Source organism: Thalassophryne amazonica, chromosome 9 (assembly GCF_902500255.1).
Source record: "Thalassophryne amazonica chromosome 9, fThaAma1.1, whole genome shotgun sequence".
Classification (NCBI taxonomy): Eukaryota; Metazoa; Chordata; class Actinopteri; order Batrachoidiformes; family Batrachoididae; genus Thalassophryne; species Thalassophryne amazonica.
In genome coordinates, this window is record NC_047111.1 from 108,356,788 (window position 1) to 108,373,782 (window position 16,995).

Consider the following 16,995-nt stretch of genomic DNA (forward strand, 5'->3'; position numbering starts at 1 on the left):
TGAAGCGGCAAGAAAATACGTTTTCATGCACGACAGAATACGTCTTGAAAAGTACATCAATAATAATGATAGCAAACGCAAATACAAAGTGGTTCAAACCGGCGCTCACAATCCTGTCAGAAGGGAAAATAAACAGTTACATCAGCCACACGACACTTCAGAATCCATCTGTTATAGAACAGTGAAATAAATGACGTTTAAAACCAAAAAAAACTATACCTCAAATGAAACTTCTGAGGTCACTCTACAGTCTGAGAGACCAGGATTGTTATCTGATTGTCCTCAGACAGACTGTTATTCAGTTTTGTAGAAATTAACACAAACACACGATCAAAACTCACAAAATAATACTAGTGGGCGGAGTCACTGAGGCCTCCATTACCCGAGGCCGTCAAATATGGCCGTCAGGTATTGCAAAGGCTTTGCGTCTGTCCATCAGTCCATCTATCTGTCTGTCTGTCTGTGCTCAGCATAAGTCCAGTCCTATTACTGCCAGGGTATTCACATTCACAGAGAACATTCTTGGGACACAGACCTTGGACAAGTTCAAAGATGACTAACATTGACCCGTTTTAAGAGGTTAAAAAGTCACATTCTGTTAAAATCTGTTTCGTTTTGTTTTTAATTGGCAGAGGTGACAGCCAATCAGAGTACAGGGGCACTGTAACGTCAGTGGAAGGTCTCTCTAAAAATGCTTCATTTATGTGTTTATATAACATGTTTCTCATATAGTCTATAAAAGCAAGTGAGAAATAAACAGTTGTAAATCTAAAAATGCTGTTTTTGGAGCCTATTAACACCCCTGAAGTCATTTGCAGGACATTCAGTGGATGTTAGCGTGGTGATGTCACAGGCTGGTAGCTAGCTGAAAACTCTGTTTCATTTGTGTGTAAATATAACCTCTTTGTCATATATTATGTAAAAGCTAGCAAAAAAAAAAAAACACTTCTAAAACTGAAAACGCTGTTTTTGTAACCCAATAACACTTCTGGATGACATTAAATGACATTTTGCGGACGTCAGCGTGCACAATAACTTCTGCTAACTTCTGCTCTTGTCAAAAACTCATAAACGTGAATATTGTTTATGCTTGATTGACTGATTGATTGATAGAGGGGCTTTATTGAACATGTAAGACAATAGGATTTTAATAATTAATGTAAATAACAATAAATGTACAACTATATATATATATATATATATATATATATATATATATATATATATATATATATATATATATATATATATATATATATATATATATAATTTGCACTGGGATACAAGTGAAACAACTTTAAATTATAAAAAACAATGCTCATACGGCCGATGGTATTTTAGCATTGCATTATATTTTTGAATTATTGGAGAAGACAGCCTGAAAAACACAGGAAAAAGATCTTTAGTTGGTATTTATAATTACTGTTAATAAACCTTTTCAGTCACGTGTGTCAAACTGGTAGCCTGGGGGCATTTCTTTGTAACTTAAGTGTAACTTAAGTGTTAAACAGTTTAAATGACTCTAAATAATAGTAGCATACATGTGACTGAGTAAACAAAGCTGTTTGTAATGTCGTCAATACTTGGCTGTAATTCGTAATATACTGCTGGTTGGCTATTTGGGAAGATATATGGTCCACAGGATGTTTGGGGGGGGGTCAAGTTGTCCTTGGTCTGAAAAAATTTAAGAAACACTGGTCTACACCGAAACAAATGTTTTTCCAGCTAAGGTGACCAGTGTGTTCAGATGTCCCTGAGGAAATCACACATAACCATTGTCAGGATACAGAGAAAGCTCCTCTGTGCTGCTCATCCCGTTGTTCAACTCTGAAAAAAAAAAAAAAATATATATATATATATTAATGGCGGTCAAAAAATTAATTCGAAACTGTCCTTCAAAATTCATCATGTAAAATAGCACCACCAAAATCCTACTATTCAGCTGCAGTGTGTTGTTTTTGTTTTGAAACAGTAGACATGGGCAGCACTGTTTGTAACCAAGAAACACTTAGGTAAGGCAAATGTATTTATAGAGCACATTTTATACATCAAGCATTTCAATGTCCTTTACAGATAATAAGGAACAGTGCAAAATATAAAAAGAGAATAGAGAAAAAAGTAAAAGAATAATAATAAAAATAAAAATCAAAAAAAATCAAATGCAAGATAAAACACAATGTGGTATAAAACAAAACAAGATAAAAAATAAGAGGTACGAGCTAAAAAGATAACGCAAAACAAAAAAGAAAAAATTAACAATATGCTTGATTAAAAAGCTTTGTCTTGAGTCTGTTTTTAAAAACAAAAACAGTTGGGGCATCTTTAACTCCATCTTATTTGCCCTGAGTTTCCTTTATAAATCATTGGTTGTTTGAATCAGAAATTTCATATAGCAAATATCATATATCATATAGCAAACAAACAGTGATATTTGAAAAGTGAAATTAAGTTTATAGGATTTACAGAAAGTGTGCAATAATTCTTTGAACAAAATTAGGCAGGTGCATAAATTTGGGCACCCCAACAGAAAAAATACCATCCATCCATCCATTTTCTTCCGCTTAATCCGAGGTCGGGTCACAGGGGCAGCAGCTCAAGCAAAGCCGCCCAGACCTCCCGATCCACACACACCTCCCCCAGCTCCTCGGGGGAACCCAGAGGTGTTCCCAAGCCAGCTGCGAGATGTAGTCCCTCCAACGTGTCCTGGGTCTTCCCCGGGGCCTCCTCCCGATGGGATGTGCCCGGAACACCTCTCCAGCAAGTTGTCCAGGGGCCATCCGGAAAAGATGCCTGAGCCACCTCAGCTGGCTCCTTTCGACGTGGAGGAGCAGTCGTTGCTCAATGGCAACGACTGCAACGAGTGACCGAGCTCCTCACCCTATCTCTAAGGGAGCGCCCAGCCACCCTGCAGAGGAAACTCATCTTAGCTGCTTGTACTTGCGATCTTGTTCTTTTGGTCATGAGGCAAATCTCATGACCATAGGTGAGGCTCAGAACGTAGATCAATCGGTAAATCGAGAGCTTTGCCCCCCTGCTCAGCTCTCTCTTCACCACGACGGTCCGATACAGCAACCACATCATTGCAGATGCTGCACCAATCCGTCTGTCGAGCTCCAGTAGACCGAAGTTTGCGGTAGTTCTGGCTGTTTTCACAGTGGAAAGGGGTGGAGCATTTCGTCTGCGTTTTGAGCGCCGTACTTGCCTCAAATATGCAAATAAAACGCCGCTAAATCCGCTGAATAAAGCGGCGTTTTGACACCGTAGCATCCGGCACACATCAGGCAACGGGGGTTAATACCCAGTTCTATCCTTTACAATCGCAGGTTAAGACGCGTGTGAGAATGGCGGTGTTCTGCTGCCGCCGATAATGCCCTGTGTACCGCTGGATTTATCCAGGCAAATCCTGCGTTACTCCAGGAACCTTTGCATATAGGCACCGCCCCCAGAGTATAATAGGCTGAAGCAGCTGTCACTGCAGGGAGAGGGAGCTCATCCTCAGCCTTTTCTTCTCCTTCATTTTTCCCCTCCTCAACGTGTTGCTCGTCTCCACCACAGGGCTACCCTCTGCTTCTGAACCAGACCTCTTGGTAAGTCCTTGCTGCTGCCAATTTTCTTTTAGGAGGCATACTGGACCCTCTCTGCAAAAATATCTGGAGCTGGCCGCGAGTGAGAGGCCTGCATGCAGCGCGCTAGCGTTTTTATACTGATCGCCGCCTATCGGCCGTTTGGAATGCCGTTAACCAGGAGGTGGCGTTTAGAACGGCGTACTGTCCACTAGCGCCGCCGTTTTGTCTGCCTCTGTCGCCGGTTAAAACACCTTTAAGGATGCCAATGTGGGCTCTATCGCCGTTTTATATGCCGTTGATTAGGGATACAACGCCGGCCGCCAATTATGGCAGTGTAAACTACGGCACTACAGGAAGGGGCAGGATGAAACGGCGATTAAAAACTATCAAACGCCATTGTTCGCGTTGTCTCTGTCGTCACGCAAATTCTCCGGGAGCTCTCCCGGAGTTATTCGACATGTTGAATAATTTTTTCGACAATTCCCGGTAAAGCCGGAACTAAGCCACGCCCCCTAGTGCCAGCGTTAACAATGGCGTGTGATCCTTAAGACGGCCAAAAAGTCTTCCGGGACGCTTCCGGGCACTCTTACCGTCTATGTGTAAACGGGGCTTTAAGGTACTCCGGACGGATTTCATCCACCCCAGGAGCCTTGCCACCGAGGAGCTTTCTGACCACCTCGGTGACTTTGGCCTGGGTGATGGATGAATCCGCCTCTGAGTCCCCAGTCTCTGCTTCCTCTTCGGAAGACGTGACAATGGGATTGAGGATCCTCGAAGTATACCGCCCAACAACATCCCCAGTCAGGGTCAACAGCTCCCCACCCACACTCTAGACAGTGTTGGTGGAGAGCTGCTTCCGCCTCAGGAGGCGTCGGACGGTTTGCCAGAATTTCTTTGAGGCCGACGGATAGTCCTCCTCCATGGCCTCCCCAAACTCCTCCCAGACCCGAGTTTTTGCCTCTGCGACCGCACAGAAAAAAATACATTAATATTTAATAGTTCCTCCTTTTGCAGAAATAACAGCCTCTAAATGCTTCCTATAGCTTCCAATGAGAGTCTCGATTCTGGTTGAAGGTTTTTTGGACCATTCTTCTTTACAAAACATCTCAGGTTTGTTGGTTTCCAAGCATGGACAGCCCGCTTAAAATCACACCACAGATTTTCAATAATATTCAGGTCTGGGGACTGAGATGGCCATTCCAGAACTTTGTACTGCATGAATGCCTTTTGAGCAGTGTTTAGCGTCGTTGTCGTGTTGTGGTGTTCAGATACGTGTTGGTTTACGTGTTGGCATCAGAATTTTGGCTCTCTGTTGGGACTGTTTACACAGAGACTGCTACCTGCTACTTTGGACTTGAATTAACAGTCTTTTTCAAGACTTTTTTACTTTTTTACTTTTTTACCTTTTACTTTTTTTTTTTACTTTTTTACTGTGCTCCAACGCCTAAGGACGACCTCTAACGGTCAAAACATCGCGACGGAGCACTTTTATCAGCTAACTTTCATCAGCGTTGGCAAGCTAACTAGCTTGCTAACGCTTTCGTTTTTATTTATTTTTTTATTATTTTTTTTTATTTTTTTTTTTTTCTCTTTTAGCACTGTTGTCGTGCGTTATCTGTGCTGCTCCACAGCGTGTTTAGTTGATTTTTATTTTATTTTAGCACCGTTGTCGTGCGTTCGCTGTTGTCGTGCGTTGTCTGTGCTGCTTCATGGCCTGTTTGGTGCCTTGATTGGGGCACTCCTTCTGCTGAATCACCTTTAAATTATTTACACATTATTCACTTTGTGTGTTTTTAGGAATCCGCTAGGTTGCGTAGCTACTAGCTCTTAGCCGATTTAGCATGGCGGCTTCTCCTGTCTCTCCCGTACTTTTCTGCTCTGGGTGTGAAATGTTTAGTTATTCCTCGGCCTCCTTTAGCAGTAACGGTACTTGTAATAAGTGCAGCTTATTCGTAGCTTTGGAGGCCAGGCTGGGCGAATTGGAGACTCGGCTCCGCACCGTGGAAAATTCTACAGCTAGCCAGGCCCCTGTAGTCGGTGCAGACCAAGGTAGCTTAGCTGCCGCTAGTTCCCCCCTGGCAGATCCCGGGCAGTCGGGAAAGCAGGCTGACTGGGTGACTGTGAGGAGGAAGCGTAGCCCTAAACAGAAGCCCCGTGTACACCGTCAACCCGTTCACATCTCTAACCGTTTTTTCCCCACTCGACGATACACTCGCCGAGGATCAAACTCTGGTTATTGGCGACTCTGTTTTGAGAAATGTGAAGTTAGCGACACCAGCAACCATTGTCAATTGTCTTCCGGGGGCCAGAGCAGGCGACATCGAAGGACATTTGAAATTGCTGGCTAAGGCTAAGCGTAAATTTGGTAAGATTGTAATTCATGTCGGCAGTAATGACACCCGGTTACGCCAATCGGAGGTCACTAAAATTAACATTAAATCGGTGTGTAACTTTGCAAAAACAATGTCGGACTCTGTTGTTTTCTCTGGGCCCCTCCCCAATCAGACCGGGAGTGACATGTTTAGCCGCATGTTCTCCTTGAATTGCTGGCTGTCTGAGTGGTGTCCAAAAAATGAGGTGGGCTTCAGTGATAATTGGCAAAGCTTCTGGGGAAAACCTGGTCTTGTTAGGAGAGACGGCATCCATCCCACTTTAGATGGAGCAGCTCTCATTTCTAGAAATCTGGCCAATTTTCTTGGATCCTCCAAACTGTGACTGTCCAGCGTTGGGACCAGGAGGCAGAGCTGTGGTCTTATACACCTCTCTGCAGCTTCTCTCCCCCTGCCATCCCCTCGTTGCCCCATCCCCGTAGAGACGGTGCCTGCTCCCAGACCACCAATAACCAGCAAAAATCTATTTAAGCATAAAATTCAAAAAGAAAAAATAATATAGCACCTTCAATTGCACCACAGACTAAAACAGTTAAATGTGGTCTATTAAACATTAGGTCTCTCTCTTCTAAGTCCCTGTTGGTAAATGATATAATAATTGATCAACGTATTGATTTAATCTGCCTTACAGAAACCTGGTTACAGCAGGATGAATATGTTAGTTTAAATGAGTCAACACCCCCGAGTCACACTAACTGTCAGAATGCTCGTAGCACGGGCCGGGGCGGAGGATTAGCAGCAATCTTCCATTCCAGCTTATTAATTAATCAAAAACCTAGACAGAGCTTTAATTCATTTGAAAGCTTGACTCTTAGTCTTGTCCATCCAAATTGGAAGTCCCAAAAACCAGTTTTATTTGTTATTATCTATCGTCCACCTGGTCGTTACTGTGAGTTTCTCTGTGAATTTTCAGACCTTTTGTCTGACTTAGTGCTTAGCTCAGATAAGATAATTATAGTGGGCGATTTTAATATCCACACAGATGCTGAGAATGACAGCCTCAACACTGCATTTAATCTATTATTAGGCTCTATCGGCTTTGCTCAAAAAGTAAATGAGTCCACCCACCACTTTAATCATATCTTAGATCTTGTTCTGACTTATGGTATGGAAATAGAAGACTTAACAGTATTCCCTGAAAACTCCCTTCTGTCTGATCATTTTTTAATAACATTTACATTTACCCTGATGGACTACCCTGCAGTGGGGAATAAGTTTCATTACACTAGAAGTCTTTCAGAAAGCGCTGTAACTAGGTTTAAGGATATGATTCCTTCGTTATGTTCTCTAATGTCATATACCAACACAGAGCAGAGTAGCTACCTAAACTCTGTAAGGGAGTTAGAGTATCTCGTCAATAGTTTTACATCCTCTTTGAAGACAACTTTGGATGCTGTAGCTCCTCTGAAAAAGAGAGCTTTAAATCAGAAGTGTCTGACTCCGTGGTATAACTCACAAACTCGTAGCTTAAAGCAGATAACCCGTAAGTTGGAGAGGAAATGGCGTCTCACTAATTTAGAAGATCTTCACTTAGCCTGGAAAAAGAGTTTGTTGCTCTATAAAAAAGCCCTCCGTAAAGCTAGGACATCTTTCTACTCATCACTAATTGAAGAAAATAAGAATAACCTCAGGTTTCTTTTCAGCACTGTAGCTAGGCTGACAAAGAGTCAGAGCTCTATTGAGCTGAGTATTCCATTAACTTTAACTAGTAATGACTTCATGACTTTCTTTGCTAACAAAATTTTGACTATTAGAGAAAAAAATACTCATAACCATCCCAAAGATGTATCGTTATCTTTGGCTGCTTTCAGTGATGCCGGCATTTGGTTAGACTCTTTCTCTCCGGTTGTTCTGTCTGAGTTATTTTCATTGGTTGCTTCGTCCAAACCATCGGCATGTTTATTGGACCCCATTCCTGCCAGGCTGCTCAAGGAAGTCCTACCATTATTTAATGCTTCAATCTTAAATATGATCAATCTATCTTTGTTAGTTGGTTATGTACCACAGGCCTTTAAGGTGGCAGTAATTAAACCATTACTTAAAAAGCCATCACTTGACCCAGCTATCTTAGCTAATTATAGGCCAATTTCCAACCTTCCTTTTCTATCAAAGATTCTTGAGAGGGTAGTTGTAAAACAGCTAACTGATCACCTGCAGAGGAATGGTCTATTTGAAGAGTTTCAGTCAGGTTTTAGAATTCATCATAATACAGAAACAGCATTAGTGAAGGTTACAAATGATCTTCTTATGGCTTCGGACAGTGGACTTATCTCTGTGCTTGTTCTGTTGGACCTCAGTGCTGCTTTTGATACTGTTGACCATAAAATTTTATTACAGAGATTAGAGCATGTCATAGGTATTAAAGGCACTGCGCTGCGGTGGTTTGAATCATATTTGTCTAATAGATTACAGTTTGTTCATGTAAATGGGGAATCTTCTTCACAGACTAAAGTTAATTATGGAGTTCCACAAGGTTCTGTGCTAGGACCAGTTTTATTCACTTTATACATGCTTCCCTTAGGCAGTATTATTAGACGGTATTGCTTAAATTTTCATTGTTACGCAGATGATACCCAGCTTTATCTATCCATGAAGCCAGAGGATACACACCAATTAGCTAAACTGCAGGATTGTCTTACAGACATAAAGACATGGATGACCTCTAATTTCCTGCTTTTAAACTCAGATAAAACTGAAGTTATTGTACTTGGCCCCACAAATCTTAGAAGCATGGTGTCTAACCAGATCGTTACTCTGGATGGCATTTCCCTGATCTCTAGTAATACTGTGAGAAATCTTGGAGTCATTTTTGATCAGGATATGTCATTCAAAGCGCATATTAAACAAATATGTATGACTGCCTTTTTGCATTTACGCAATATCTCTAAAATCAGAGTGATGCTGAAAAACTAATTCATGCATTTATTTCCTCTAGGCTGGACTATTGTAATTCATTATTATTAGGTTGTCCTAAAAGTTCCCTAAAAAGCCTTCAGTTGGTTCAGAATGCTGCAGCTAGAGTACTGACGGGGACTAGCAGGAGAGAGCATATCTCACCCATGTTGGCCTCTCTTCATTGGCTTCCTGTTAATTCTAGAATAGAATTTAAAATTCTTCTTCTTACTTATAAGGTTTTGAATAATCAGGTCCCATCTTATCTTAGGGACCTCGTAGTACCATATTACCCCATTAGAGCGCTTCGTTCTCAGACTGCGGGCTTACTTGTAGTTCCTAGGGTTTGTAAGAGTAGAATGGGAGGCAGAGCCTTCAGCTTTCAGGCTCCTCTCCTGTGGAACCAGCTCCCAATTCAGATCAGGGAGTCAGATACCCTCTCTACTTTTAAGATTAGGCTTAAAACTTTCCTTTTCGCTAAGGCTTATAGTTAGGGCTGGATCGGGTGACCCTGGACCATCCCTTGGTTATGCTGCTTTAGACGTAGATTGTGGGGGGGTTCCCATGATGCACTGTTTCTTTCTCTTTTTGCTCCGTATGCATCACTCTGCATTTAATCATTAGTGATCGATCTCTGCCCCCCTTCACGGCATGTCTTTTTCCTGGTTTTTTCCCTCAGCCCCAACCAGTCTCAGCAGAAGACTGCCCCTCCCTGAGCCTGGTTCTGCTGGAGGTTTCTTCCTGTTAAAAGGGAGTTTTTCCTTCGCACTGTTGCCAAGTGCTTGCTCATAGGGGGTCGTTTTGACCGTTGGGGTTTTTCATGGTTATTGTATGGCCTTGCCTTGCAGTGTGGAGCGCCTTGGGGCAACTGTTTGTTGTGATTTGGCGCTATATAAGAAAAAAGTTGATTGATTGATTGATTGATTGAAAGATCCAGCCCTGGCGCAACTTCAACTTTGTCACTGATTCATGAACATTGTTCTCAAGAATCTGCTGATATTGACTGGAATCCATATGACCCTCAACTTTAAGAAGATCCCCAGTACCTGCACTGGCCACACAGCCCCACAGCATGATGGAACCACCTCCAAATTTTACTGTAGGTAGCAAGTGTTTTTCGTTGTGTTCTTTTTCCACCATGCATACCACCCCTTGTTATGTCCAAATAACTCAATTTTAGTTTCATCAGTCCACAGCACCTTATTCTAAAATGAAGCTGGCTTATCCAAATGTGCTTTAGCATACCTCAATCAACTGTTTGTGGCATGTACACAGAAAGGACTTCCTCTGCATTGCAGCATCATACAGCATCTCTTTGTGCAAAGGGCACTGTATAGTTGAACGATGCACAGAGACACTATCTGCAGCAAGATCATGTTGTAGGTCTTTGGAGCAGGTCCGTGGGTTGACTATGACTGTTCTCGCCATCCTTCGCTTCAGCTTATCTGAGATTTTTCTTGGCCTGCCACTTCAGGCCTTAACTAGTACTGTGCCTGTGGTCTTCCATTTCCTCACTATGTTCTTACAGTGGAAACTGACAGCTGAAATCTCTGAGATAGCTTTTTGTATCCTTCCCCTAAACCATGATGTTGAACAATCTTTGTTTTCAGGTCATTTGAGAGTTGTTTAGAGGCTCCCATGTTGCCACTCATTAGAAGAGATGCAAAGAGGGGAAACATTTGCAAATGGCCGCCTTAAATATCCTTTCTCATGACTGTGTAAGGAGGTCAATGAGCTTACCCAAACCAATTTTGTGTTCCAATAATTAGTGCGAAATGTATTCAAATCAATAAAATGACAAGGGTGCTCAAATTTATGCACCTGCCAAATTTTGTTTCAAATAATTATAGCACACTTTCTGTAAATACTACAAACTTCATTTCACTTCTCAAATATCAGTGTGTCCAACAAGGAGGTAACATTTTCCCCTGCGCTTGTCAGTTTGTTTGCCTCTTAGCAGGATAACTCAAAAACTAATGAAGGGATTTCACAGAAATTTGTTGAGCAGATAGATAATGTGCTAGATAATAAGCATCATCATCAGCAACCAGAGGAGTCTCTTCAGCCACAGACTGCTCCTTCCCAAGTGCAGGGCCAACAGACCGAAAAACTCCTTTGTGCCTCAGGCCATCAGACTGTACAACTCCTCACTCAGGGGGAGGAGGAGTAACAGGAAGACAGAGGACAGGAAGAAGAGGAACAGTGGTAGCCAGTAAACCAGTAGCGAGCAGTATTTCTGGTATATATATTTGTGTATTTATATTTGAAAATTGTTTTTTGCTTTCACTTTTGATACTCTGTGTGCTTGTTACCCTGTGTGCTGCTATACAATGCTGCTGGAACCTCAATTTCCCTGAGGGAGTCTTCCCAAGGGATTAATAAAGTTATATCTAATCTAATCTAAGCGATTCAATTTTGGAGAACATCTGGAATATATTCGGCAAATGAGATCCAAAAGAAAATTTGACACATACCAACATTTAACTTACAAAGTTATCAGTGGATGTTGATAAAAATCTGGTAAGCAGATGGATAATGTTCAAGAAAATGATACAGAATTAATTTTGGATCCAGAAGAAGTTAAAAGCATTTAGTAACATGTAATCCAAATGTTTATTTATAATGAATGTTGATTACATTTTGTGAGCAGGTGAATAATGTCCCAGGAAATTATTTATGTAATATTTGAGCCGATCTGGAATCTAGAAGTATGTTAAAGATATTGCAACATTTTACTAAAATTTATGAATGGATCTTGATTAAACGTTGTGAGGGTATATACAGTATAAGCTGTTAGGAAACAATGCTAGACACTTGATGCTAAAAACAAGTGGAAGTGGGTATCTTAGTGGTGGGGAATATGTGGTTGAATCCAGTGGCCACAAGCAGAAAGGTCTGTGAAGGTTTGAGTGAAAGTGTGCAATTACACTCAGTCACCACTAGGTGATGTCACCTACAATGAAAATGGCACACAAGGATCCACCAGAGCCGCATGTAAAAGATCTGTTTGCCATAATTTACATAACTGGCAGACATTATTTTGTGTCAGCAGTCACCTGGAAGTTCTAAGCTTTACAGAGACGCCACATTTGTGGTAATTGATGGAGCAGTACCATCACACTGCTTGGATGTATTCAGTGTTTACTGGCCCTAATGCCAAGTAGTCATGGTCACATGGACATAAGTACTTGCAGGTGGAGCTCTGGTGGCAAGCCAAATATGGCATTTTCGATATTTCTATTTTTTTTTTTTTTTTTGTCTTTCTTTGTGCTTCCATTTGCTGCATTACACAAAGGTTATGAATATTTTGGGTGATAAATATGGAATTTATTGTTTGTCCTGTCTGGATCAATCCCAATACTACCCCACAGTATTTTGCTTTCCCAGCAGTGAAGGGAGTCAAATTGATACCTGAAAATATGAGCTTCTCCTTCATAGTGTTGACGTCGTGGCTGGGACAACGCACCATGGCGTTCAACATGATCTGTTCTGGGTTACATGATTGCATCCCGCTCCTCCTCCACCTGGCGATGGAGCACAGGTAGAAAGCATTACACAGAGGCAGTGATTCATTTATCATTTAACCAGTCACTTCAGTTACAGTGTTCCGTACTCTGATGAAAAACTTAGTCCTCAAAGGGCCTGAGGGCCGTTGGGGCTGGTGCTTATCTCCAGATTCTGCAGTGTAAAGTGGACGAGAGAGAGTCTGCAACACCCACAGATAGGATGCCAGTCTGAAGCAGGTTACCTCACAAGTCAAGACCTGAACACATTTACAGCTGGGTGGACTGAGACAATACAGCTGAAGTGTCTTGTCCAAGGACACAGATGGGTACTGTAACCAGGAATCAAACCCATGCCTATAAATGGGTATACTCTGATGCAACATGAGTCATCAGGAGATGACATATCCCCCGGTCCCCACAAATCAATCAATCAATTTTATATATAGCGCCAAATCACAACAAGCAGTTGCCCCAAGGCGCTTTATATTGTAAGGCAAGGCCATACAATAATTACGGAAAAACCCCAACGGTCAAAAGGACCCCCTGTGAGCAAGCACTTGGCAACAATGGGAAGGAAAAACTCCCTTTTAACAGGAAGAAACCTCCAGCAGAACCAGGCTCAGGGAGGGGCAGTCTTCTGCTGGGACTGGTTGGGGCTGAGGGAGAGAACCAGGAAAAAGACATGCTGTGGAACAGAGCAGAGATCAATCACTAATGATTAAATGCAGAGTGGTGCATACAGAGCAAAAAGAGGTGAATAAAAAGAAACACTCAGTGCATCATGGGAACGCCGCAGCAGTCTACGTCTATAGCAGCATAACTAAGGGATGGTTCAGGGTCACCTGATCCAGCCCTAACTATAAGCTTTAGCAAAAAGGAAAGTTTTAAGCCTAATCTTAAAAGTAGAGAGGGTGTCTGTCTCCCTGATCTGAATTGGGAGCTGGTTCCACAGGAGAGGAGCCTGAAAGCTGAAGGCTCTGCCTCCCATTCTACTCTTACAAACCCTAGGAACTACAAGTAAGCCTGCAGTCTGAGAGCGAAGCGCTCTATTGGGGTGATATGGTACTATGAGGTCCCTAAGATAAGATGGGACGTGATTATTCAAAACCTTATAAGAAGAAGAATTTGAAATTCTATTCTAGAATTAACAGGAAGCCAATGAAGAGAGGCCAATATGGGTGAGATATGCTCTCTCCTTCTAGTCCCTGTCAGTACTCTAGCTGCAGCATTTTGAATTAACTGAAGGCTTTTCAGGGAACCTTTAGGACAACCTGATAATAATGAATTACAATAGTCCAGCCTAGAGGAAATAAATGCATGAATTAGTTTTTCAGCATCACTCTGAGACAAGACCTTTCCAATTTTAGAGATATTGCGCAAATGCAAAAAAGCAGTCATACATATTTGTTTAATATGCGCATTGAATGACATATCCTGATCAAAAATGACTCCAAGATTTCTCACAGTATAACTAGAGGTCAGGGTAATGCCATCCAGAGTAAGGATCTGGTTAGACACCATGTTTCTAAGATTTGTGGGGCCAAGTACAATAACTTCAGTTTTATCTGAGTTTAAAAGCAGGAAATTAGAGGTCATCCATGTCTTTATGTCTGTAAGACAATCCTGCAGTTTAGCTAATTGGTGTGTGTCCTCTGGCTTCATGGATAGATAAAGCTGGGTATCATCTGCGTAACATTGAAAATTTAAGCAATGCCGTCTAATAATACTGCCTAAGGGAAACATGTATAAAGTGAACAAAAGTGGTCCTAGCACAGAACCTTGTGGAACTCCATAATTAACTTTAGTCTGTGAAGAAGATTCCCCATTTACATGAACAAACTGTAATCTATTAGACAAATATGATTCAAACCACCGCAGCGCAGTGCCTTTAATACCTATGACATGCTCTAATCTCTGTAATAAAATTTTATGGTCAACAGTATCAAAAGCAGCACTGAGGTCCAACAGAACAAGCACAGAGATAAGTCCACTGTCCGAAGCCATAAGAAGATCATTTGTAACCTTCACTAATGCTGTTTCTGTACTATGATGAATTCTAAAACCTGACTGAAACTCTTCAAATAGACCATTCCTCTGCAGGTGATCAGTTAGCTGTTTTACAACTACCCTCTCAAGAATCTTTGAGAGAAAAGGAAGGTTGGAGATTGGCCTATAATTAGCTAAGATAGCTGGGTCAAGTGATGGCTTTTTAAGTAATGGTTTAATTACTGCCACCTTAAAAGCCTGTGGTACATAGCCAACTAACAAAGATAGATTGATCATATTTAAGATTGAAGCATTAAATAATGGTAGGACTTCCTTGAGCAGCCTGGCAGGAATGGGGTCTAATAAACATGTTGATGGTTTGGAGGAAGTAACTAATGAAAATAACTCAGACAGAACAATCGGAGAGAAAGAGTCTAACCAAATACCGGCATCACTGAAAGCAGCCAAAGATAACGATACATCTTTGGGATGGTTATGAGTAATTTTTTCTCTAATAGTCAAAATTTTGTTAGCAAAGAAAGTCATGAAGTCATTACTAGTTAAAGTTAATGGAATACTCAGCTCAATAGAGCTCTGACTCTTTGTCAGCCTGGCTACAGTGCTGAAAAGAAACCTGGGGTTGTTCTTATTTTCTTCAATTAGTGATGAGTAGAAAGATGTCCTAGCTTTACGGAGGGCTTTTTTATAGAGCAACAAACTCTTTTTCCAGGCTAAGTGAAGATCTTCTAAATTAGTGAGACGCCATTTCCTCTCCAACTTACGGGTTATCTGCTTTAAGCTACGAGTTTGTGAGTTATACCACGGAGTCAGACACTTCTGATTTAAAGCTCTCTTTTTCAGAGGAGCTACAGCATCCAAAGTTGTCTTCAATGAGGATGTAAAACTATTGACGAGATACTCTATCTCCCTTACAGAGTTTAGGTAGCTACTCTGCACTGTGTTGGTATATGACATTAGAGAACATAAAGAAGGAAACATATTTTTAAACCTAGTTACAGCGCTTTCTGAAAGACTTCTAGTGTAATGAAACTTATTCCCCACTGCAGGGTAGTCCATCAGGGTAAATGTAAATGTTATTAAAAATGATCAGACAGAAGGGAGTTTTCAGGGAATACTGTTAAGTCTTCTATTTCCATACCATAAGTCAGAACAAGATCTAAGATATGATTAAAGTGGTGGGTGGACTCATTTACTTTTTGAGCAAAGCCAATAGAGTCTAATAATAGATTAAATGCAGTGTTGAGGCTGTCATTCTCAGCATCTGTGTGGATGTTAAAATCGCCCACTATAATTATCTTATCTGAGCTAAGCACTAAGTCAGACAAAAGGTCTGAAAATTCACAGAGAAACTCACAGTAACGACCAGGTGGACGATACATAATAACAAATAAAACTGGTTTTTGGGACTTCCAATTTGGATGGACAAGACTAAGAGACAAGCTTTCAAATGAATTAAAGCTCTGTCTAGGTTTTTGATTAATTAATAAGATGGAATGGAAGATTGCTGCTAATCCTCCGCCACGGCCCGTGCTACGAGCATTCTGACAGTTAGTGTGACTCGGGGGTGTTGACTCATTTAAACTAACATATTCATCCTGCTGTAACCAGGTTTCTGTTAGGCAGAATAAATCAATACGTTGATCAATTATTATATCATTTACCAACAGGGACTTAGAAGAGAGAGACCTAATGTTTAATAGACCACATTTAACTGTTTTAGTCTGTGGTGCAGTTGAAGGTGCTATATTATTTTTTCTTTTTTAATTTTTATGCTTAAATAGATTTTCGCTAGTTATTGGTGGTCTGGGAGCAGGCACCGTCTCTACGGGGATGGGGTAATGAGGGGATGGCAGGGGGAGAGAAGCTGCAGAGAGGTGTATAAGACCACAGCTCTGCCTCCTGGTCCCAACGCTGGACAGTCACAGTTTGGAGGATCCAAGAAAATTGGCCAGATTTCTAGAAATGAGAGCTGCTCCATCCAAAGTGGGATGGATGCCGTCTCTCCTAACAAGACCAGGTTTTCCCCAGAAGCTTTGCCAATTATCTATGAAGCCCACCTCATTTTTTGGACACCACTCAGACAGCCAGCAATTCAAGGAGAACATGCGGCTAAACATGTCACTCCCGGTCTGATTGGGGAGGGGCCCAGAGAAAACAACAGAGTAGCCAAGTGCTTGCTCACAGGGGGTCGTTTTGACTGTTGGGGTTTTACATAATTATTGTATGGCCTTGCCTTACAATATAAAGCGCCTTGGGGCAACTGTTTGTTGTGATTTGGCGCTATATAAAAAAAAATTGATTGATTGATCTTAATCAACTGGTATCAAGGATCACCCAAGTACACTCTTATGCTAAATATGAATAAAATTGGATAACTGGTTCTTGAGATATTATGCTAACAAGGGTGGCAATGACAGTATCTTGAATATCTCACTGTGACCTTGAAATTGATCCCAAGGTCACCTTAATCAACTGGTATCGGGGGATCACCCAAGTACACTCTTATGCTAAATATGAATGAAATTGGTTAACTGGTTCTTGAGATATCGTGCTAAAAAGGGTGGCAATGACAATATGTTGAATATCTCACTGCGACCTTGAAATTGATCCCAAGGTCACCTTAATCAACTGGTA

The 16,995-nt window shown here is 41.4% G+C and overlaps 1 protein-coding gene across 2 annotated transcripts in view; it reads right to left on the reverse strand.

The window, feature by feature from the left end:
- Positions 1 to 1,490: 1,490 nt before the first annotated feature.
- Positions 1,491 to 16,995, reverse strand: part of gdpd5a (glycerophosphodiester phosphodiesterase domain containing 5a) — a 94,388-nt gene continuing 78,883 nt past the window's right edge. For both annotated transcript variants that reach the window (XM_034178947.1, XM_034178946.1), the window contains 2 exons: positions 12,260 to 12,372; positions 1,491 to 1,827 (listed from right to left, as the gene is read on the reverse strand). In XM_034178947.1, coding sequence (XP_034034838.1) covers positions 1,763 to 1,827; positions 12,260 to 12,372 — 178 coding nt within the window. In that variant the 3' untranslated portion in view covers positions 1,491 to 1,762. The remainder of the gene's footprint in view (positions 1,828 to 12,259; positions 12,373 to 16,995) is intronic.